We start from the raw sequence: 24,448 nt of genomic DNA, 5'->3' as shown, positions 1-24,448 counted from the left end.
AAGTTGACCAAAGTGATGCTGACAGCTGGTATCGCTACCGCTGTTTCCTGAGAACACAGCAGTGTACTGGTCTGTGTCATGGAGATGGACAGACTGACTTCGAAGACGAGAAAACAACTGACAGGACGTATCATGAGGAGAGGAGTGAAACTACAGAGGTGTTTGGTAACCTCATGATAAGTGGGAAACACTAACCATCATCTTAACAGGTAATGTGCTGATGTTCAATGTATTTTATGAGACAAATATAAACTGAGGAACTCCAAAATGCAGTTTTCAAATGTTTGTCTTATCCATTACAGCTTCAGTTTTTTTTTGCCCCCCATATTTGTTAAAACTATAACCATGTTGTGACAGTTTGTTATGAAAAGATCAATCTCCTTCACCTCCTCCCTGACCTACTATTACCGTCAGAAGAGATGCACCGCTCCCGACAACAAGCAGCCAGTGCTAAATATGCTAATGGCGGAGAAACAATTTACCATTACAGGAGACCAGTTTACCCACTGTCATCGGAGGTCATGCTAACTAGCCTTAGCGTTAGTGGCAGTCTGTGTTGTGGTGAACCAGTTGTAGCATAGCAGAGAGCAAGGAGTGTGTGTGAGCAGCTCATACACAAAGTGATTGGCAGTGCCAAGAGCCTCCTCCTGGCTCTGATTGGTTCTGACTGAGTGGTGTATTTCTGCAGTTAGTACTGGAAGAACTGGGTGAAGGCAGAGGAGATCAATTTTTAAACAGATTATTTGTCTTGTATTTTACTGTCATGACAAAGATCATTTTGAAAAATAGGTTAAAAAAAACTTTTTTATTAACTTACATACTACCGCTTTAAGTAAAACAAAAAATTTGTAACCAGCCTGACGCATAGCATTGTTAAAAGTATGTATTCTAGCAAATGTGTGATGGGCCTTTGTGTCATTTTTGGGGGGATTTTGGGGGAGGTTTTTTTTTTTTATTTTGTTTTATTTTATCAGAATTGGTTTTTGCCTGGAACTCTCCCCTGGAAGTCATTTTTGTTGTTTTTTTTTTTTGTTTTGTTTTGTTTTGTTTTTGGTTTTTTTGTGGAAAATTTAGATGAATTATTTGCGAGGTAAATATGAGCAAACTAATTGGGATTTAGAGCTAATAAGCACAAATAGATGAGTTGTTCAAGAACATCAGTCCTTGCTTTATGAAAAACAGAAGCAGTGTGGAAACTTTTAAGAGCTCCCAGTACTAAACTGAACAGAGAACCAGGAGCAACCCCTGGCAGCTGGTTGTTTATTCACCAAAACAGGATCTGAGAAGCTGCGTGGTAGGGAAATGATGTACAGCACAAACTGAACATAAGCACAGGCTGCTCCAGACTTGACCTTGCTATGTGACATGCTTCATAAAGACTCTTTGGTGTTTTTTTTTTTTGGTGTTTGGAGGTTGCGATTATAAATCTGACGTCTGAGACAAATGTATGCAGTACAGAAACACCTCTGAGGCAAATCAGTGATTGAACTTTGAAATACACCAGTTTATTTACTACATACCTCCATCAGCTACTGAAATCAAAAGTAGATCATTCAGTGCTGGCCAGAGCAAAGATGCTCCTACAGCGGTACCCTGTGGGGATGTCCTCTCTTCAAGGACTAGCATGTCTACATTCTCACCAGGAAAATAACTTGTTAAATAGATTTCAGTTTTATTCCTTCCAAAGAATTTTTAAGGATCATTTTTTAAAATTATTTTTAACATATAAAGTTTACATTCCTCTTCTTTTGGCTTCCAGTGTTGCTTCTCTCTGCATTTTGTCACTTCATGCCAACTTTTCTTCATGGATCTGTCAAGCACTGCTTGGATGTGCTGCCAGGCTTAAAATTTATCACTAGATATAATCAGGCTTTCTGTAGGTTTCGCCACCTCAGATTTAATACTTTTTAATACCACTATGAATGAAATTTAATTTATTTTGTTCCTATTTGTCATCATCGTCGTGTCTGAGGCCATTCTCCTTTGGTCCTATGATGGACTCTTTTCCTGTTCTCAACCTCAGCTCCATTTCCCTACATAGTAACAACTTTGGAATAAAATTATTAGGTCAGACTGGTGTTTGACCGCCATGTTTAAAATCCACTAAACCTCTAACTTCAGTTTGTGTGGCACCAAATGCTGCTCGTAGATCAGTGCTAGCAGTAGCAGCTAGCACTGATAGGTGGTGACCGTTAACCACGCTAGGGGCCTCGCAACAAGGTGAGGCAACCAGCAATTTGCACTCACAGCTAGTTAGCGGTAGCTTTAACCACATCAAGTCACACAACACAATGAAAATGTCTGCAAACGTAGAATAATTGCACCAATCGGCAAAAAATTTGCACTTACCCATTATTTACGTATTTACCCATTATTTGCCCATTAAAGACGTAAAAAAAAGCTAGCTAGCTGCCCAGGGTATATTAGCAGCAACATATCAGCAAAAGCCTAAAAATTAACCACCAGTTCATGTCTGCCCGTTTGTAGTTAACAATAGTTACTCCAGTGTTGCTAACTCAGCAACTTTCTTGCTATATTTAGCAACATTTCATACAAAAAAAATGGGTATCGGCCAAAATTGGAACCATCGGAGGCTTTTTAGAGATCACTAATCTGTGATCAGCCAGAAAACTGCAATCAATGCACCTCTAAAAGGTCAACAAGCTGGTCAAAGTGCACCAGAAAACACTGTAAATCTTCCCCTCTGTCCACTCATTCACATTTACACAGTGTCCTCTTTACTCATTCTGTTACCCTGTCCATATCTGTTCATCTGCACCACTGCCCTCTGCTTCTCCTCTCTTCCTTTCCCTGCATGAGCCACAGAAAGGAGTCTGTTGGGCTGTTCAGCTTAAGCTTCCCACTCAGCCCTGCAGTTTTCCCAAATGACACCGTTGTCTCCCTTAAATAGAGGGGATGGGAGGCCGAGTTAAAAGAGGAAGCCACAAAGTGAGGGAAAGAGCAGCGAGCGAGGGGGGGGGGGGGAAGGGGGGGAAATAATAAGAAGAAACACAGGGAAAAAATTTTTTCTCTATTTTTATCCAGTGGATGACAGTGGAGTTAGATGATGAGAACCAGAGCAAAGGAAGGGCTACATGATGACTAAAAGAGATGATTAAAAATAAAGCACATAATACAGCTAAGCCAATGATTATTCATTTTGCTGGCATATTGAGGTTTAAAGTAATCTTTCAATAAAAATAAAATTAAATCTTTTAACTCATATCATCCAAGTATCTTTATAGTGGGATGATAATGCTGCGAGCAGGAAGAATCTGCAGGAGCAGTCAGTGTTCCAGTCAATCTGAAGAGTCCTCTGGCTGAAGCAGTTAGCATATCATGCCGTTAGCATATCGTGACCGTCATGACATGCTAACAGCTCAATTCCTAGGCAAGAGAGAAGATATTCTGCATTGGATGACATCATCATATGGCTGGAAAATACGGCTGAAAAATGCATCATGATATAAGTCAATATCAATAATTATTGATTAGTTTTTGGTTCTAAATATCTGAAATACTGCCAAGCTGGTGGCGTGACCTTCACTGTTTCAGCCATAATTTCCTCTCATGCTAGTCTAACCATTTCCTCTCTTCATTCCACACCAATCTTTTTATTTTTAAACAGCCTATGAGGCACAGTGGCAAAACATGATACTGCTGCTGCACACGTTACTCACTAGGTTGTTGCTAGGTAACCAAAGAGTAAGTAAATTAGCTGATGCCACCAAACCTTGCTTAGCTGACCATGAGAGGTTGAGCGGCTAAATTCTTTCCTCTGCCTACATCCGTGAATTAACAGTTCAGTACACTTCCTGGTTCACACAGCATGCTGAATGTTTTACTTCAAATCTGCCAGGGCTATGAATAATTTCAAACATGTCTGGCGTGGATAGTTAACTTTGCATTTCAAAGTCATTTGCAAAATAATATCAAAACCCAAAACCAAAGAATGAAAAGGCAGAATCAGTTAGAAAGAAGCAACAATGGTTGAGAAAAAAAATGGAGAAAAAATACAAGATTATACTTGTCACCTAATTTTAAGGCCAAATCATGGATCACATTTTCAGAACTTTATAAAATTAGAGTGGGTATGTTTTGTTTTGTTTTTTTTCCCCATGACTTTATGTAGGCCGAAATAAACTGTATGGAAATCTTGGCACACGACTGACAAGGCCACAGGTGCTCTCATAAAAGCATTAATGCAACTGAGGCTTTAATTTAACAAAGTCAAACAGCAGATGTTGCCTCCTTCCTCCTGGCTCACAATAATACCTGTGGATGCCAGCAGCAGCAGCAATGTGTTGTTTGATAAGTGAGAACAAGGACAGAGGTACAGGAAGGCTGCAACATGGATCCTGCTTCAGGCTTCACAAATCTGATGGAGGTTGCACTTCGCTGGATGCATACACAATGGCTGCCATGCTGATAGGCAAAATGCTTTCATCTTTGCTCTTCAGTTGTTCTGTAGTGACTTACAGCTTCAGCATTCTCCTCTCTGCCTGAGTAACTGTCTCCTCTGCAGCATATGGAAACTCTCAGGTCATAATGCTACTAAATTAGTGAACAGATATATGAGCTCAACAGCAAAGATACTGTAATTTATTAAACCATCAAATTGGTGCAAAGTGTTATTCTACCCATTCAGCTTCCAGTATTTCAGGAAGCTCTGATCATTCATGGAACTTCTTTAGAAATGTGGACTGTGGACGCTGGCATTAGTGTTGGGGTTGTCTGTGTTGCTGCTATATGTTTAGCATTGAGATGCTAATTTAGTCTTGAATATCTTCACTGATGGGCTAAATCCTTTTTGCACACAGCAAGTCTTTTCCAGTGTCCCATCAGATTGTTTTTTGAAGCAAAAATTAACCCCGATGGGCCAAGAGCTAGGACCGCAAAGAATTCTGGGAAATATAGGCAGAGAAAAGGCTCAACCTCTCACAGCCAGACAAGCTAGGTTGAAGACATTAGCTAGCTCACTCACTCTTTGGTTACCTAGCAACAACTTGTTGAGTAACTTGCACAGCAGCAGCTTCAGGTTTCACCACCGAGCCTCATAACTGCTTAAAAATAAACAGCGTCAAGTGAAAACTGTGGATAACACAGTAAAGGTCAGTTTGGCAGAATTTCAAATATTTAAAACAAAAAACTAAGCGATAATTATCAATATCGGCAATTACCGGTATCGACGGACCACTAAAATTGAGATAAGTTTTCAGTCATATCATCCAGATCTAGTGCCATTTCAAGAAAGTACAGCAGCTTCATCTTTATTGTGAGGTCATGCTTTATGGCAAAAATAAAGCTTAAAAAGTTTGCTGTAACTTTTTGATGAAGCCGCCCATGGTTTCCCTGATGGGCCACCAGGCTTTACTCTTCCTCACCACCAGGATAAGCGTTGTTTATTTTAAATTGAGTTTCTAAAGTACACTAGTAAACATAACAGTAAAGACAAATTAACCTAGGTTTATAGTTAATGCATTGAACTGGGTGTGATGAGGTGCACGCCAATTACGTCATTCTTGCACCTGCCTGTTGGCCTCGCACGCTATTTTGTCCAATGATTGCATGAATAGACTTTATTAATCTCAGAGGGAAATTCACATTTCTGTACAACCCGTCCAGAGAACAAACACACAAACAAACACTTCGAACATGACATGGGTAGAGACCGGTGCCTGAGCACTGTGGGGGCGCCGCCCTTTCATTGGATGAATTGACAACATTAGGTTAGGTTAAATTCCAAGTTATGATGCCTGCTCATGCGCCTCTGCAAAATGTTGGAACTCAAAAACTGATGGACTGTCCCAGCAACCCTACCACTGGGCTCAGCATGTTTTCTGGGGGAAACCCTGCCATCAAAGGCCGCAACAAGAGTTTCTATTTCCACCTTTCCAGACAGAACAGTTCAGCCTCTGTGTGACCTCTGACTACTTCCCTTGACCACCCAGTTGTGAGTGCGGTGGCAGCAATCAAACAGCAGTGACTTTCCGTCAGCATATGTCTCTCAGTGCCTCTGCCAAGCCTACAATCATATCTACAGCTCCATGTGGTGGCAGTCACAGCACTCGCATGGAGGTCTAATTCCCACAGCGTGAGGCTGTGCTTCTGGCAAACATAAAAATGGAATCAATCATAAAGAAAGAAAAAAATACATCCAAACGGTTCTGTTTCTGCTGAGCTGGGATCTTCTAATACTGTGCTAATACTTTAAGCCATAACACTGATTACTCGATTAAACCTTCCTCCACATTCTGCTCCTGGCTGCAATAAAGTATCAAACCCTTGTTTTTCCATCTCTCTGGCCTATTAGTTACTCAACTACCACCTCCATCGGGAGATCTATAACATCTAATCAGTATGTAATCAAAATGACTTGTTATAATTACCATGGAGGTTTCATTCTTATTTTCTGTATGTTGCGCTTTGGTGTGCTGCTGTTACCAGAGAGAGAACTGGAAGTCTGCCTCTGCTTCTTTTTTCTTTTTTTTTCTTTCTTTTGGCAGACTTGACTGCAGCAGAGTAATGCGACACTCAGAGTTGGCTAAATATTTGCAAAGATCTAGTCAAATCAAAAAATACTTACAAACACAACTATTAGCATAGATCTACACAGCTTTATGAAATGACAATGGAGACATCTATCCGCCCCAACTGGCTGATGACTGTATTTATCTTATGAAAAAGTTGAAGTATGGAAGCCATTGCACTGCTTGTTACAAATTCATCAGCAGCACTGATTGGCTGATTTGCATCAACAAAGTCAGGTGAAAAAATGAAGGCACCATATGGAACATTTGGAAACATTTAGCAAACCTGACAAAACATCTAGTAAAATAAATAACTGAAAATGAAGCAAACACTTTGAAATTTCTGTAAAATATAATAATAATGCAATCTATGATGAGGGATAAATTAGCACAATGCCACCAAATTAAAAGGACTCAAATCACACACAGTTGAATCAAGATTTTGATGAAGGGTTGCTCTGTTAAGACCTGAGATATTTTCTTTGGTCGCCTGGTAACCGTTTGATTCAAACTGTTTTTCAGGCCTTCAGAAATAAGTTGGAGCAGCTTATTAGCCGGAGACAAGGGTCTAAGGAGTTCTTCAAAAACATCGTGGGGTAGAGCAACCCTCCTCCACTCAGTTCCTTCAGACTAGCCAGCAGCAATTAGCAAACAGGTGGTGGAGCACCACATCAGCTGAGCTCATCTCATAAGCTACTCCTCATTGTAATGAGGAGTAGCATTGTGATGACTTCCTGAAGGTGGAAGTTCAGAAAGAGCAGAAGTTCCTTCATTGTGCTATAAAATGACATTATATGCCTGGAAAACATATAATACTGTGTTGTTAACCATGAGTTCTCTTGATAATGTTCAAGCTAAATACTGGAAGGAAAACTCAGCTTCAGATTGCTGAGCAACTACTTGGAAAACAAATTGACATTATTGTTGCTGGGAAAATTATCAACTTGAAAACTTTAGTAAAGTTAATCTAGAGCTCAAGTGTTAAAACTTTAATATGGTGCTTTTGAAAAATATATATTAATTTTTTTTTTTCTCCTAAGCATCCTGTAGCTGTAACACAGACTGCTACAGGAGTTCCCTCCTGCCCACAGCCATCAGCATCTATATTAACTCTGAAGAAAATTATGAAGCATGAGGGGAATACTTAATTCCCCTCTGAGAATAATCAAGTATTTTTGAATTTGAATGAAATATGAAAAAAGTGGTGGTTGTTGTTGTTTTATAACTGTGGCATTTGGAGAATCACCAAAGGAGACAATAAAAGCTGTAATAATCTGACTTTACAGAAGGCATGAAATATATTTTGTCCAAATGTAAAGATTTGTGTGCTCAACACAGAAGTCTCTAAAAGGCACGTCCAAGTCAATCCTTTAGGGTAGAACACAAAAATATGCATTTCTGTGACTTAACTTCAGCTCGAGTTGCCATGTTTGTGTTTACAGTAAACCAGTAACAATCTGAGATGCTATTCTCATGCTTGTTATTCTAAACACACGGCTGCTACCTCGGGAAAGGAATGATTTGTTTTATGTGGACCTCTCTGTGTTCTCGCTACACCCCTGGGACAGAACAATTCCATGTTTGTGAGATCACCGCTGTCCTACGCTTCTCTACAATCACAGTCCCAGCAGCAGCTCCAGGTTAGCGCCTAATGAGGGGAAGCAATGCAAACAATAAACGGCAATTAAACAACAAGGCAGTTACTGTTTGTCTGAGCTATGAAAATGTTCTTGAGTGAATCTTAACTGAGCCATTTTAATTAACGTGGCGTTATCCTCCTGCTGTGAAGATTGTCGAGTTGGATGCATGCTTTGACTGCCTGTGATGAGGAAAAACAAAATCTCTATCCATCACCAGCTTCCAGACAAACCATGTGAAGATTTTTTTTTTTTTTTTCAAAACTAGCTGGTTATTTTGACACACTTTATCCAACTTCACAAAAACTCTAACTATGTTGGGAACAGTAAACCCCAGAACGAGTGGATGCCATAGATGTGGTCTTGTCGTGGTGTTAAAGGAAATTTAAGAGCTGTACCCCAAAGTTCATGGTTGTTTCCTATTTGTCTCACATCCAGGCATAGACAGGCTTGGATGGCGTCTTCAACAAATGAGGCAAATGTCTACACTTTAGTAGAGACATATAAAGAACAGGGAGATGTTTTGAGCACCTGTGGAACATAAACAGTACCTCCGGGAAATTTCTGCACCTCCTTCAGACTTGCCGTGGGCCTTCCTGACCAGATTCCATCTTCTCTGTCCACCTCTTCTGTTAGAACATAAAGTTTTTATAACATTCCCATATTTTCTCAAACTTTTAGTGACTGTCTTTACAGCATCTCTGTGGATTAGGGCTGGGTGATACATCGATTTTAGCAATTAATCAAATTTTCTGTTTTTGGAGAGGATTGAAGTAAGAGTTTTTAAAGATACATTCTCATTTCTAAAAAAAAATTAAGGAACAAAGTGAGGGGAAAAAAATCAATTCAAATCAGAAATTGAATGTGTAATTTTATTTTTAAAAGGGGCAGTATTATGTATTCTACAGGCACATAGTGCCATTTCATAGCATAATTAAGTAACTATGTTACCTTCAGTTGTTAAAAAATACTACATGTACCAAATATGACCCAGGCGTTTTGCACAGCTGGATGGTTGCCATGGGAGATTAAAGGATTTCTCAAACATGTATGAAAAAAACCAAACACCACTCCAGGTATGTTTTTGACGAGGGAATAACAACATGATGTAAAGCTCAACAAAGGTTGATTTTACATAATACTGCCCCTTTAAAATTGCTGAGGATGTAGTTATGTTCACAGAGTAGCACTATGCTGCTAAAAACTGACATGCCTTCACAAGCCAATCCAGATTTGGCATTTTCTTCTCTAATTGACTCACGGTTTAAATCTTTTCTGAAAAAAAAAAAAATCCTCCTCTTGGAATCTTAGTCTCTGTTATTGCAACCATTCAATTTTAACGGTTATCAGCAGAAATCAGAGTGATTAAGCTGCTCCAGTATGTCACTTAAGAGTGTTTAGGAAACACAAATAGTACGTAAAACAGCAACAGGTGGTCACTTCCTGCTTTGACTAGGCATATATGCTGTGAGTGAAATAAAACATGTCAAACACTTCCTAATAAAACACTCATTATCCTGTTGTCAGCTTGAAGTGCGTAAAAATTGTTTTCCTGTCACGCACCATACTACTTTATTACTTCCTCCTACTCTGACATATCCCCCCAGGATTAGAAGTCCCCATCGCTGGCGGCTGAGTGTCCAAACTGTCTTCAGTAAGTAGGCCTCTTAATCCCCTGATGAGAATATTGGCTAAATTCCACTCCTCCTCTGTCCAGTTTAATGTCTCCGAGAGAACCAGGGCCCCGTTCTCCGTATGAGTGCGACAGCCACCTTATCTGTCCCACACAAGCTAGTCTAATTACAGCTAAAGACATTTCACGCTCACACTCTGCTTCTGTCCCGCAGAGTACAGGAGGTTCATTCATCATGAGAGACACAAAACACACTCAAGTGCATCAACCGTCTGCACCAAAACTGGCAACTTCTAAGCCTAAGTAATGACACACTGCAAAAAAAAATAAAAATAAACAGTGAGGAATCTGAGCTATTCCACGTCAGTCTGCTTGCATTTGAGAAACCCGCAAATAACCAACATTCAGGCCAAAAATCAACCTGAATGTTTTTGAAGATATGGGTTGGTGATAGTTAAGGAACAGAACCATAAAAAGAGTTGATGATCCCTGCGATGATCAGTAAGAAGTCAAAAACTCCACCTACATCAGCTAGCATAGACGCTTAACAGTGTTTACTGGAGTTCCAGACCTGGACTTGGAGTTCATTTGTCACAAAAATAAAGACTCCTAAACAAGACCATTTTAGTAACATTTTAGTGTAAACCTCAACAACACACCACTTCTCATTGTTTACTTTCTAAACATAATTAGTTAGAATTTACCTAACTTCATTTGAGTCAGTGGATTTCAAACATCGGTTGGAATTAAGGTAATTTATATCAGTGTCTTTCAGCTGGTAATCATAGAGGATTTTTTACTTTGTTTCTGTTGATAAAAAAAAATCAAGACAATGAGTTTAAAGTGAATAACCAACATTTTAGAGTGGAATTCTGTTTTCACATCAGTGCACATGAAACAAGAGACCACACCATGTCGGTCATACACTCACCTTACTAATTAAAATAAAACAACAATAATTTAATAGCAATTGATATTTCCACACAGGTATAACTTAAAAAAGTAGCACGACCAACCAAGCCAAACACTTTAATGATCAACAGACCCTGATAATCAAATCGGTCTTGTATATAATTAGAATCACCAAGTCGGTGTTTGGTCAGATAACGGCAGTTGCTGCAGCCCTAACAGAGGCATTAAACACACAACTATGCCGACAAAGATTTCCTCAACTCTGCCTCAAACCTGCGTACCATGACATTAGATTGTAAAAATTTGCATAGCCATCATTTACACATCGAAACTGTCCACACAGGTATGGTACAGATGAAAAATGATGCTGCAAACTGCCTGTGACTCCCCCATGGGACGCTTCTACACATTACAGTGGGATCAAGAGAACACGCATCAGTTCCTTAGTCCTAAACAGAGAGGGGCATAAATAATATGTAATCTTACACTATTATTTAAAAAAAACCCAAGACAGGACATGCAGAGTGAAGTCACAACAAATATCAGTTCCTGTTTCTGTCTAAAGTAAAATGGTAGCCTCAGGACTGGGTCCTCCTGTGGATTGAACTTCAGGATGAATTTAGCAAGTAGGTGAGCAACTCTGTTTCTGCAGCACAAACCCAATGAAAGATCAACAAAAACTACGAGAACTTAAATGCTTCGTCCTCCTCACAGAACCAAGACCACTAATGTAAGAGAAAGCAGAGTATAGACTGCCGAGTCCCAGGTGGAGGTGGGATTCTGCTGGCCCTCAGCACCACTACATGTCCCTGCCGTATCCAAGGAGACAGACGCTGCGCGTCAGCTGTAATCCTCATAATGAAAAATGAACTCACAGCACCTCAGAAGCCATCATCAGGGCCCAGATGGGAAAAGAAAGGAGAGAGAGAGAGAGAGAGAGATCTGAGGAGTAATTCAGGGGAATTAATAAAAAAAAAGAAAAAGAGAAAAACAGAGAAAGAAACAGAATTCTCACAATCCAAACTCAGGCTGAGGACAGACTAAACTCCAGTGACGGTGGTTAAACGTCCAGATGTTGGCCGGCAGGTTAGAGATTTTGTAGAAAAGATCCATGTCATGAACCAGCTGGATGGATTTTCTGTGAATATAATAAAAAGCTTTGCTCTCAATTAGGAAGCAAAACCGGAAGAAGGCTTTTACCTAATCCTGAGGCAAAGAGCATGCTGCTGCTGCTGCTGCTGCTGCTGCTGCTGCTGCTGCTGCTGCTGCTGCTGCAACCCAAACAGCTGAACTACTGATGGCAGACAGGTTTTGTTGGAGATGGCGTCCAAACGGATCACCATTCAATCCATCCATGGTGCTCTGCATGTAGGCCAGAAGGTTCACGCTTTTTCTCATATGACTTCAGTGACAAAGGGCCACATGGCTCATCTGTAATGTTGACCTTAAAGTTTTTTCCTCGTAACTCTTCCATAAAGGCCAGATCTGTTTAGTGCAAAACAGGTTTCTCCAACCTGAGCTGTGAACATCTGCAGCTCCTCCAAAGTTACCACTGAGAACCATGGGAAGCTAAAACCTATGCCACTTCAGGATTTCTGGGTACAAAATATTTTCAAAGATTTTTTTTTCCATCTTAAATGAAAATATGCATTTTTTTCTAGGGCTTTGAACAATGAACTTCCTAATTTTTCCCCTCTTTTACAGGCTAAATAAAAAAAATTATTGCCGTCAATTTTTTACTCTTTTTTTTTGTTTGTTTGTTCTTACTACTTTTCTCAAACTACATCCTATACAGGAAGGAGGGTGCGGAGGTAGGGAACTTACAAATGCACACCATACTTTTCAGATTTGTGTTTAAAACATTTGACACTGGACACTCTTATTTATGAATACTTTTTGACGAGACGTCAGCTTCCAGAATGGGAATTCCGTTTTTAAAATTGGAAAATACGTGCCAAAGAAAGTGGATAGTGAGACAAACCCAGAGAAAGATATTCAGTCTCTCTCTCCTCATCTGGTTTGAAACACGCGGTAACGCGACCATCACCCCTGGCAGCTTCGGTGCGCCAAGCTTGAAGCGCAGCACCGACCCATTCCTCCAAATCCACATTCAGTGCCAATTAATCGCCATCCGAGCCCAAGAGCAACACCTGCGCACTATTTACACGCGCGATACAAGCGGCGTTTAAAGTTCGCCGCAAAGCATTTCTTACCTGTTTCAGGGGCCAGCGGTGCGTCGGAGTTCACCGGAAACACTTTGAAAGCGGGTCGTTTCCAGCAGAAACCCGGCGTGGAGATTCCGCTACTGTCCTCTCAACAACCAATCCGAGGGAAAGAAAAACCATCAACAGTTCCTCTCCCCTTCTTTCACGAAGCGTTCCGCTCTCCCTCGGCTCTCGCCGTCCCTCTCCTCCGCTCGCCTCCCTCTCCAGCGCGCATTTTACGCAAGGCACGACACCAACTCCCCGCGTCCACGCTGTGTGCCAGCTGTTCCCACGCTGACCTCTGACTAAAGCAGACGATTCTCCTCTGCTTTAAGCTGAGCTTTTAATCCCCCTCGCGTCGTCGCGCGGTGCAGAGACTCGGAGCTTTGGCTTCAGAGGTTTCCCGGGACTCGACCTGCAGCAGCAGGTAAACTCCAGACTCACCTGAACGGAAGGACGCTGCCCCCGGAGGTGAGAGCAGCTGAAACACGGCAACGCTGCCCCCATGTGGTCAAAGAAAGAAAACTTTCCGTTTCCACTTTTAAATCACGAAGCACATTTATTTGGCCAACATCAATCCTATTGAAAGATATTTATTTCCGATCTATTAGTGCATGAAAAAGATTATTTTTGTAACCAAAAGTGGGTAAATTAAATAATATAAAAATAATGAATAGACCCTACAAATTAAAAGAAAACAGCAGTCCCCTTTTTGCTCCCCCATTCACAAGGTAAGAGCATGCACAGCTTGCAAGTATTGAAAAAAGGCTTATATTAAATGTTAAAATTAATACCAGACCATTAAGAGACTGATTCACCTCTTTCTAAAAAGAAAATGGCAACAGAGCTTAGGTTTGCCAAGTCTTAGTGAAACATAAAACATCTAAAATAATGTTTGACAGTTAACACTCTCCACAACAGACAAAAAAAGACCATATATCTCAACTATGATTAAATGGAAATGAGTCATTAGAGCACTTTAGATTATTCTGCTGCAGTACGTACACAACTATAACTATATTCATTTTGTCTTTTGTCATACAAGCTGACCCAGTGAGATCCACAAACTGTGATCTTTCAGGTCATGAAATGGTGGTGACCCCCCCCCCCCACACACACACACACACACACACACAAACACAATGGTATGGACAGAGTGGAGTTATACCGGCACCACACAACACAGTCAAATAATTGAGGGGCAGAAAAATGTCAGTGCTTGCAACAAGGATGAGACAAACTAGTGTGTGTGGTGTTTGGGTTAAGCCCTGGCTGCCCAGTAAGAGTCCAACTTTGCTGTGTTTGTTGTCAACATCACCTGCTGCCCATCTCTGTAACATCTGAAGTTTTCCATACTGCCCTCGAGAAAACAGTTTTTCTTCAAGAGTTCCTCAGTATTCCATGCGACTGTGTGCTGGGGAATCTCCCACTAGCATATTTGGGCAAGTGAAATTTTGTTTATCAGCTGTTAAACTGAGACTGGGTCCCTGCTGGCATGTGATTGTCATTCCATCTAAACATCCTAGGACAGACGTCTGTCGACTACTCTCATTCCTGTGACAACCCCACCCTACTCATTGACATGATGACTGAGAACCCTTTGGCAGAGAGACAGAGAAAGTCGGGTTCCAATCCAAGCTACACCTGAGGCCTGTAAGACCAGGGCTGACATGTCCATGGACCTGCAGAGGGAATATTCTGGGTTACTCTGCTTCACACCCGTTCTCTTCCCCTTTTGCTTTCTCTTAAAAGATTTGATTGATTTCATTTCAAATCAATACATTTGTGTACACATGTATCAGTTTAATACAGTTGTATACTGGAAGGAAATAAAGATGAGTTCTTCTCTTCTTGATTTTTATTGGCGGTTGGCAAACATCGGAAGGAGGCATTACTGCCACCAACCGGTAGGGTTGACAATAGCTTCAGTTAAAATTTCCCTATTAAATACTTTTTTTTTAAAGCAAGAAGAGGTCTAACTCCTAAGATATAACCCACTGAATATCAATGATAAAAAAAGATTAGTTTCATACAGTTATAAGCTGACATAAAAGACAAACCTAAAATGCTCTTGGGGGCCCCCTGCTGATGTGGAGGACGTAAGCAGCTGATCTGTTTTCTAGGCAGCTGTCCCAAGTTTTTAAACAAAATATGGCACAACTGAGAAACAAAACTTCCATAATCCTTTTAGTTGAATATTCATATTTTACAAGAAAAAAAAACATTTCAGAAAACTTTGTTTACACTTCATGTTTTGACAAGATGTACATATTAAAAATACACATCGAGGGAAACGTCTTCCAGCACCTTTGGCTTGGTTTTGACTTCAAAATATTTGAGTAAATTGTTCCAGGAACAAATCATTTCACTGACAACCTCATTTTTATTGCTAGAATTCAAAACAATTTCAAATCTTCTGAGGAATAAAGCCAGGTTTTCTTCCACATACATGAGCAAGATCTCAAAAACCAAAAATAAACTCTTCAAAAGACCAAAATCTAACAGCTGGGTTTCAAATCCGTTTGGTGAATAAAAAGAAAAAAAATAAATAAATCCATACAACCTTAGAAGAATATCTAATAGTGGAAGACAATTTTTCCTGTCAGGGGTCAGCAGAAAATTTGGAGCTTTTATTACAAAGTTTGTATACGACGCCTTCTACTCCTCCAAGGGCATAACGGTAATTTTTCCAGTATCTTAAGATTTTCACAAAAGTAAAGAAAATTGCATGTTTAGTAAATGAACGTTTCTATAAAATTCAGATATGTTTAGTACAGTAAAAAAAAAAAAAAAAAAAACAAGAACAACATGCCAAGACCAACAGCAACCATGCAATTCAAATCGCTGTTGCATAGAGCAGTGTTTCCCAACCCTGGTCCTCCAGGCTCACTGCCCTGCATGTTTTAGGTGTTTTCTTGCTTCAGCCCAGGTGATTTCAATTGACAGATGTTTGCTGAACTGCAATCAGCTGAATCAGGTGTAGAAAAGCAGGGAAACATCTAGAACAGTGTTTCCCAACCCTGGTCCTCACGCCCCCCTGTCCTGCATGTTTTAGGTTTTTCCTGAATTGTATCTCTGGGTGATTAACAGGCTTCTGTAGTACTTGATGGTCATGCAATCATTTGAATCAGCTGTTCTGGAATAGAGGCACATCTAAAACATGCAGAGCAGTGGGGGGGGCTGTGAGGACCAGGGTTGAGAAACACTGATTTAGAACATGCAGGGCAGTGTGCCTTGAGAACCAGGCATGGGAAATACTGGCACACTGTATCAGCTACATTTTTGGCATAGTTGGTAAAGAGGTGGGAAAAAAAACCCTCAAATATAAATTTGCTTTTTTTTTTTATCTCAGCATCATAATCAGTCACTGAAAATATTTGAGAACTCTTAAGGTAGACTTGGATCACTGATGGTCTTTTTTGGTGCTAGGAACATCTAATTAGTAATCCCTGACTTCGTTTACCAGGGTATAAATATGATGTGACACAGCAGATTTTTTTTTTCAGTCATTTGCCTCTGTGCTGAACTCATACTTGTTTTGCCACCACACACCAATGAACCTTTGATGTCAGTTCACCTGGTTACTGACAGTAACTATGGGTGGCTTTTTTACCCTTTAACTCAGTTTGTGAATATAATTTACTGACAGCATAAAACAAACAATAGATAAACTCCACTTAGCATAAAGCTGTAACTTTTCTAGTTTCTAGTCAATTGTTTGAATAACATATTTTTAGAGCCATTTATGTTTAATAAATATGCAATGTTTTCTTTGACTCATTTCAAGTTTTACATTTATTGAAATAATATAATATTCCTTATTTGGCAGTGTAATTATCTTAATACATGTAAAGGAGTCTTCAGTTTGGGATACGTAATATAAAGCCTGTCCTCAGCTACAATAAAAACACTGCAATTATCTGCCTTCACGTGCAATTTATACCATCCTTACTCAAAGTGCTTTTAGGTTGTTTGATTGTTCATTTAGCTCTTCATCACCTCTCTAAAACCAATTATTAAATATACTCTAAAACCTTTAAAGAAAACGTAAAAAAATACTTCACACTAAGTGCCTTAAAGAATAAGAGAATAAGTCAATGCAAATGAAACCCCAACATCGTCCCAGTAGAGTTTTTCAGACAAATCTGCTGTGAGGAGTGCTTGGTAAAAACCTTCCCCTAAAACCTGGTTCACACTGTGTGATCATAAGACAGCTTTGGAAAAAACCATCTGGTGAAGGAAGATTTCTGATCTCAATAGTAAGTACTGACATCAGATTTAAATACCAAGCTGTGTTCAAGATGTCCTGCTTCAACAGGTTTTTGTCACTGCCTCCTTTTCTTTACCTGATTCTGTTTACGATAGCGCTAACACATGTAACTCGGTGTCCATTAACCGTTGGACCAATACTTCTGTTGAAGCTTTCTGATGTGATTCTGCTAAACATTATCTGACACCAAACAGTGTTACAGTAGCATACATGTACATTCAGAATTTCACAGTATGATGCTTCCACAGTGCGACATGTTCAAGTCTGTTCAGATCCACCTCCATCCATCTGTCCATCATCTATACCAGCTCATCCTTGGTGCTGCGGTCAGTGCTACACCCTGAACAGGTCGCCAGGGAAACGCAGACACACAGGACAAATAACCAACCACACACTCCGGCTTAAGGACAAGTGGGATACACCAATTTAAGACTGCTACATTACCTTCTTAAGTCACAGTTCATTCATAGACATATTCAAGTATTGGCATCTAACTCCTCTGACCTAACAAATAAACAAGTTGAGGTAAAAACGCAACAAACCCAACAGCTCAAGTGGCTTTGAAAACACTTTAGCTGTTTGATACCATTTTCAGACTCAAGTATCTTGTGAAGATTAAAGAAAACATTGTTCACATTGTTTAATACATTTGGAGAGACATCTGTGTGGTCATAATTTTGACGCTTCAGTTAAATTGAACAGATTGTTGTAAGCCGTTACTAGCCTGTAGTTTGGTAAAGAAACGAAGGCTACCATTTCAGAATAAAGCATGAGCATACAGCTAGTCTGTATGTTCATACACTCCTGAAAATTAAACAAAAACTGTTAAGGAGACAACAAGTCTAAGTCAAGTCTGAAGTCATGGGAGCTCAGGCACAGGTCTTTGTTTTTGCAATTAAAGCACAACTTAAGTCCAAGTCTGACAGTCAATTACCATCTCTGCATTAAAAGTTAACCCAAAACTATTCATATACGTGGCAGATTTAAGTTTAAAGTAATCTCTTATATGGCCAACATTTCTTCTGACTGAAAGTAACTTTGGTACTTTCAGTCTGAAAGTGGCCAAGTGAACAATTGTTGCAAAAGTTTTGTTATTGCAGTATTGCTGTATGTTATAGGAATATTGTGAAAAACTGCTTGAAATGCAAAGAAAAAAAAATAGCAAATCATTTAAGTGCCATGCAATCAGGTGTGGGTGACACTCGTTTACTGCACAAGGAAAATGTTTTAGAAAGTAAAGAGGTGGTAAAGTCATGAAGAAACTACAACTAAAGCTACGTTCACATGACAGGTCTTGATGCTCAATTCCAATTTTTTGCTAAAATCCCAATTTTTTTTTCTTTTTTGTGTGGTCGTTCATACTACTAATATAATACGACCACAACCGGACTTCTCTGTGTGAATGAAGACTCACTCCCAATCCGACCCGCATGTGCAGAAAGAGAACGTTGACGTCACACAGCAGCGGTCTGCTTACACATCTAATAACGGACGTCATCATCTATGGATTTTAAACTTGTTGACAAACTGAAGTTTTTTTCCATCAATTAGTGGGTGGCTATAAATCATGTTTTACATGACATTTTTTAAGAAAAAGTAAATAAAACTGAAAGTCATTTTACAGTGCTTTTATCGCAGAGACAAAACTAAATAAGGATGTTAAATCTGCTGGGTGTATGATAACGTAGGTTTAACTGTAAGTGCTCCTTGTATAAACTGGCAATCTTTTGTAAATCACATATTTTATAAATAATAATTATTGCAATGCAAGTAATCTCAGTGCTACATTTTTGGTAAGCCTATGTACTGCTGATGAAATTCTCATCTAAAGATAGCTCACAACCTTCCACCACAGTAAGGTCTTTATTTTTGACCTAGATGACCCAACACCACACTTAAAGTGGCAGTGACCCTTAGTGAGCTGGGATGGAAGTGTTGTTTAGTTTACAGCAGCGTTGCAAACTGCAGATTGTCACATGGACAAACCTCACAGGAACCTAGAAGTTGTCTTCTAGGCCGTCCCATTCCAGAGGTTACTCTCGTAGTTTTTCAGGCAGATGTGAACACGCTGGGTGAAGTAGCTGCGATCCGAAATCGCTCGTAGGAGGTCGGTCTGGACCAAGGAGATGTCGTACAGCTCTGCAGTGCCCGCTGTACGGGTGTCATGGCCGCCGGGCTCCAGGAACACCTGGTGGAAACAACGAGAAGGTAGGTGAGCGGGGATACAGAAGACAGGATGAAGATGACTTTCTTACTGCATTTCAAAGTCCAATGGGTGTTTTGGAATGGGTAATAATCAATGGGTATATATTTTTCCCCAACACACCCTAGAGATAGCTCTGTCAATGTCAATTTCTAGATGCCCAAATGTATCCAGTTGCAGTCTTGTGATCGGCTGATTTATCTTTGTACATAACAAAGAATGTAGCTAAATAGATTTAAAATACTTGAAGAAAACTTGGTTTCAAATTGATCTAATGAAAAGATAGATTTTTTAAAATAAGATTAAATGTACTTAGTTGGTAGATTAATTGATTGAGAGGCTAACTGTGATTGGATTATTGTTAGAAATATTGATAGAAAAGTAATAGATTGAAGAGTTTTGGTTAAATGTTTAATCAATTGATATTTGTTTACTTCACTGATTTAGTAATTAATCTGCTGATTGATTTTGGGGTTTTCTGTAAAAAAAAAAACAACAAAAAAACAAAAGATGTGTTTACATATTTGTTAAAATTATCACTCATGACAGTGTACCATAGTACTGATCTGTGAAAAAAGAAGGAGGAGGGTCTTAGTGCTGTCAATCAACCTTATATGGATGCTTCAACTCTTGCTCTCTGATATGCTAAAGCTTCTTCCTGACAGCTAGCTTGCCATGAATGCTCAGGCTAGTTAGTTTGGCCACCAATGTCGGCAGATAAACAGCTTCTCAGCCAAAAGCATGATTAGCAGCACATACACAAGGTTGATTAGCAGCGTTAAGACCCTCCTCCTGGCTCTGATAGGTTGTTTTTGACCGGGAGCTGTGCATTTCTTTATATTGCAATAGTAGCACTGAGAGGAGGCCGATTATTTCACAGATTATCTGTCTCATTCTATCACGACACGGTGACAGTTTTAACTAATGTAAAAAACATATATTAGTAGAAGTTGTATACATAATCATCGAAAGTATACTGTTGCTTTCATCGGTTAGTTTATGATACTTTCATAAAATAGTAACAAACAGGATCAAAACTAATTGCGTAGAAGTTCCAATTCATATTTGAACTAATTAGAATATTAGTGAAGCCACATTACCTTTGGACTAACAATGGTGTCCTCATCATTTTGTCGGATGTTGTCGTCTATAAAGACATGCTGAACATTCTGGTCAAAGGGGTCAATCCATAGGGGCTTCCCTCCTCGGATGGAGAAGGTGTTGGTAGCCCACCTGGACACAGACGCCCGGATTAGAAATCATTTGAAATAGAAGGAGAAAGAACAAAGTGGCAATGTATATGCTGCAGCTTCTGTTTGTGTACCAGTCAAAGTGGTCCTGGAAACCACTGAGACCCTGCACAGAACTCAAGTACTGGTAGAGTCCTCTCTCTCCATCACGAGTGGACACACGCTCTTCAGCCCGGCTCAGGACGATCCCTCGCTTGGTACAGCGGATCTTACCCGGAGTCATATCCACTCTGAGCTGAACCAAAGGCAAACGGAGAGCAAAGGTCAGAGTTAGTAAAAGAAGAGGGTAGGAGAAGAGACGTAAAAAGAAAGCAAGTCCTAAAGTTCTTAATCATATTAGCTTGATTGTCTAAGAAGGAACCGAGATTAAATGAACAACATTTACAAGCAAAATCTTCTTCATCAGAGTGTCATACAACAGCTAAGTGTCTTCAAATCGGTTGCAAGACAGACCGGTACAGCATCCACAACAACTCTGAGGATATTTGTACAATACAGTTTACAGCAATACCAAATTTTATAAAAAGAGATTTTACTTCCTGATGTAACACCTTCAAATTGGGTTTCTGTTTCTTTAAAACCTCCTGCTCTTTCTGAAACTCCACTTTCAGGAAGTCATCACAACATCCCTCCTCTAATAACACTTTAACATAGTTTTTACCATCGTTGCACTGAGAAGTAGCTCATACAATGAGCTCAGCAGATGTTGTTTCACCAGGTGTTGGCGAATTGCTGCTGGCTAGTCTGAAGGATCTGAGTGGGGGAGGGCTGCTCTGTGAGGCAGAAGGTTGGAATCTTCAGCTCTGAGGAGGAGCAGCACCTTGAAGGCACCACTAGGTCAAACCAGGAGTTTTAGACAGCTGAATAGTTGCCATGGAGATTAAAGGATTTGTCAAACATGCACAGAAGAATTAAAGCAACATTCCAGGAATGTTTTTGATGAGTGAATAACACTTTAACGTCATGTAACACTCAAAAAAATTATTTTACATAATACTCCCCCTTTAAGGTAATTTTCTGTCACCTGAACAGTTAATAGGCAGAGTTCTGCAAGGCAACACTGAAGATCTAATATTAGCTGATGTTTAGGAGTGACCCTGCCTCACCTTCAGCTCAGGCAGATCAGGGAACAGTGGGTGAGCTCCCTCACTGACTGCTCGAGACACGGCCTTCAACACCCGAGGCAGGTCAGTCCCAAACGTGCGGAAAACGATGGCAAATTCCCGTCCTTCCCACGCCAGATCTCTGATCAGCTGGAAGAAGGAAGGGAGGATCCAGTGGTAGAGTCGGCCATCTTCTCCTTTAACAGACAGCTGTCTGTCTTCCTGTGGGAAACGGTGTTGAAATACTTCGTTCTCATGATGTTGGCTAATTGCAAAGAAATCAAGCATGTCCAACTTGGCTTGAACAGCGACCCCTTTGACTTAAGAGAGGAAACATCAAAAGTAATGTCAACTCAACATTATTATAATACATCTGAGTGTAGGTAGCTGCACTGCTCAGAGAGGAGTCACCTTCGTCTCAGAGCGTCAGGCAGGTTTCTGTGATCGCTCACTTGCCTTGACACCCTCAGGCCAGCGGAGCAGCTCCAGATGTTCCTCCAGCAGCCCTTTGAAGCGTCGCCCAGCAACAGAGGTGAAGCCTGGTGAGCGTCCAAACTGAGAGTAGTAGCTGGAGGCGTCGCTGCAGGGAGGTAGCAGGGAGGCGGAGTCACTCAGCCATTCCCATTTTCCTGCAAGAATTACCCAGCATGCAAGAGTTTCAGAGATGGAAATTATGACATTATTCCTATCAAAAACAGTAAAACTTGGAGTAGGACTGAAAAGCCATTTTAAATTCAGTAACTTCTATTTAAAAAATAGGTCTTCTCATTCTAAGCAAAAGTGTATATTCTGCTCACAGATTGACTATGTTTAAATTGTCAGGCTGTTCAATTGAAGGACATTTGACATCATGAAATAATACAAATCATCACAACCTACAAATCTTTTCTCACCACGGGGGCTTACAGCTAATATTCCACTGTGTTTACTTCATGTCATCATGTTAAATGTCATTCAGTTGAATAGCATGACAATTTAAACATAGTCAATCTGTGAGCAGAACAGACGCTTAGGATGAGAAAACCTATTGTTATAGAAGTAATTGAATTTAAAATGGCTTTTCAAGTATGATTTGAATTGTGTGAGATGACGTGTTTCTATCATTGGGCTGAATTTATGGTATGACTTACGTTTAAAAATGACAAATGTTTTCATAGGTGGAGTAAAAAATATATTGATAAGTATTTTGCATCTACCTATATATCGTAAAGTCAATATAAACCTAATGAATGGTTTTCTGATTTTATGTATTGCTTGAAAATATTATTAGAATATAAATTACTACTTAAAATAGACACTTTCAAGGAATTATGTCATTTCAGTCTTCCACAGAGTGACGAGGAATCAATGAAAGTGGAATCAAAAGTAGTTCTCAGTGACTACTGAAGTGTTTATATCACTGAAAATAAAGAAATTAACTCAATATAGTGCTGAAATTATTGAATACTTTCTAAACAGCAGTTCCATCCAATTTTTCCACGTGTGTTCTAGAAAAAGAACAATAAATTCCCGGTGTCAGCTGAAAGCAGCTGGACTTTACCGTGTTTGCTCATCTTCCCCCAGGTCACGGTGGTGAGGAAGTAATCCAGAGCAGCCACCGTCCCTTGTCCGGTCACCGTGTCCGAGACTAGGATGGTGTTATTCAGGTCCATGTGTAGAATTAACTTTTTCTTCGGTGAGTGGTCTGCGCAGCCGAGTGCCCGAGGGACTGACACCGCAGGGTCACCTGCTGTCCCCCGCACCGGTACACAGATACTGCCGCTCTCTGTTCCTTCGTGTTCCTCCGCCATGACAGCTCTGCGGTTACACAAAGGGTAGCATTCTATCTGACTGACTCATGGATCTTAGCCATTTGTCAGTTACCAGGGTGACTCACTGGTATCCACCAAACACGCGAGATGTTTACCGGTAGCTACTTCCTGATTCCCCGGTATCCATCTTCTTCTTTCTCATTATCAGGCGAGATGGTGACGAACACTGAGAACACCGCCAAACAGCGCCATCTTCCTGTGGAAAAAGTCACTCATTTTTCACAGGCCTATTTAATTTTGTTACTAATGAAATTCTGTAATTTTGTTTGCAGTGATTAAACTAAGTTACATTTCATTATATTATATTTTATTTTATTTTTAATTATTGACTGTAATTTAGTCCGGGAGGTGGAGTTCAGAGGGTGAGAAACCCTGAAAGACACCAGCCCTTGGATCACAGTCTGGAAAAGTATGAAATCTGCCTTTCCCAGATATTGATACTAATGAAAAAAGAATTGTGCAAGCAAGCCCATTTGTCCCTACTCTATTATCTGAATGTTTTATCCAGTGACCTTTAATGCATTGATATCATCCACCCAACTCCTTCCTTCTATTCTTATATATTGAATGGGTAGAATAGGACTTTGCACCAGTGGTGCAACTACACATTATTCAGGTGGATGCAAAAACATAAATCTGTATGTCTATAGTTGAGAAAAATAATGCACAGAGATTTGTTCCATGTCTAAATATACTGTGCATTGTCCCACCCAGTATGAAACCCTTTCTGTTTCATTTACTACCATGCACTATAGGTTTGTTGTAGAAAAGAAAATATCTAACTTATTTTGTCTCAATAGCTCCTGCAATCTCTTCTATGCATCTTTAATATTTAATTTAAAGTCTCACCATTAAAGCTCACATAGGAAAGAGAAGAAAATAGGCAAGCAGAAAA

The 24,448-nt window shown here is 40.0% G+C and overlaps 2 protein-coding genes across 4 annotated transcripts in view; both read right to left on the bottom strand.

Annotated features, from left to right (window-relative positions):
- The window catches only part of LOC106962163 (kelch domain-containing protein 8B), a 35,179-nt gene extending 21,778 nt beyond the window's left edge, over positions 1 to 13,401 (bottom strand). For both annotated transcript variants that reach the window (XM_015056395.1, XM_015056396.1), the window contains exon 1: positions 12,926 to 13,401. The gene's annotated coding sequence lies outside the window, so the exon portion shown is untranslated. The remainder of the gene's footprint in view (positions 1 to 12,925) is intronic.
- A 5,125-nt stretch (positions 13,402 to 18,526) lies between these two features.
- The window catches only part of LOC106962162 (uncharacterized), an 11,909-nt gene continuing 5,987 nt past the window's right edge, over positions 18,527 to 24,448 (bottom strand). The window contains exons 2-8 of one of the 2 annotated variants that reach the window (XM_015056393.1): positions 23,649 to 23,749; positions 23,283 to 23,539; positions 22,199 to 22,371; positions 21,746 to 21,964; positions 20,714 to 20,874; positions 20,490 to 20,622; positions 18,527 to 19,374 (exon numbers count right to left, since the gene is read on the bottom strand). In XM_015056393.1, the coding sequence (XP_014911879.1) occupies positions 19,198 to 19,374; positions 20,490 to 20,622; positions 20,714 to 20,874; positions 21,746 to 21,964; positions 22,199 to 22,371; positions 23,283 to 23,539; positions 23,649 to 23,749 (1,221 nt within the window). In that variant the 3' untranslated portion in view covers positions 18,527 to 19,197. Of the gene's footprint in view, positions 19,375 to 20,489; positions 20,623 to 20,713; positions 20,875 to 21,745; positions 21,965 to 22,198; positions 22,372 to 23,282; positions 23,540 to 23,618; positions 23,750 to 24,448 lie in introns of those variants that run through there. The other variant, XM_015056394.1, reaches the window with a different exon arrangement.

Source organism: Poecilia latipinna, unplaced genomic scaffold (assembly GCF_001443285.1).
Source record: "Poecilia latipinna isolate Pla-1442-1.1 unplaced genomic scaffold, P_latipinna-1.0 Scaffold1379, whole genome shotgun sequence".
Lineage (NCBI taxonomy): Eukaryota > Metazoa > Chordata > Actinopteri > Cyprinodontiformes > Poeciliidae > Poecilia > Poecilia latipinna.
Note: the sequence above shows the minus strand (reverse complement) of the source record. Positions and strands in the feature narration are given on the sequence as shown.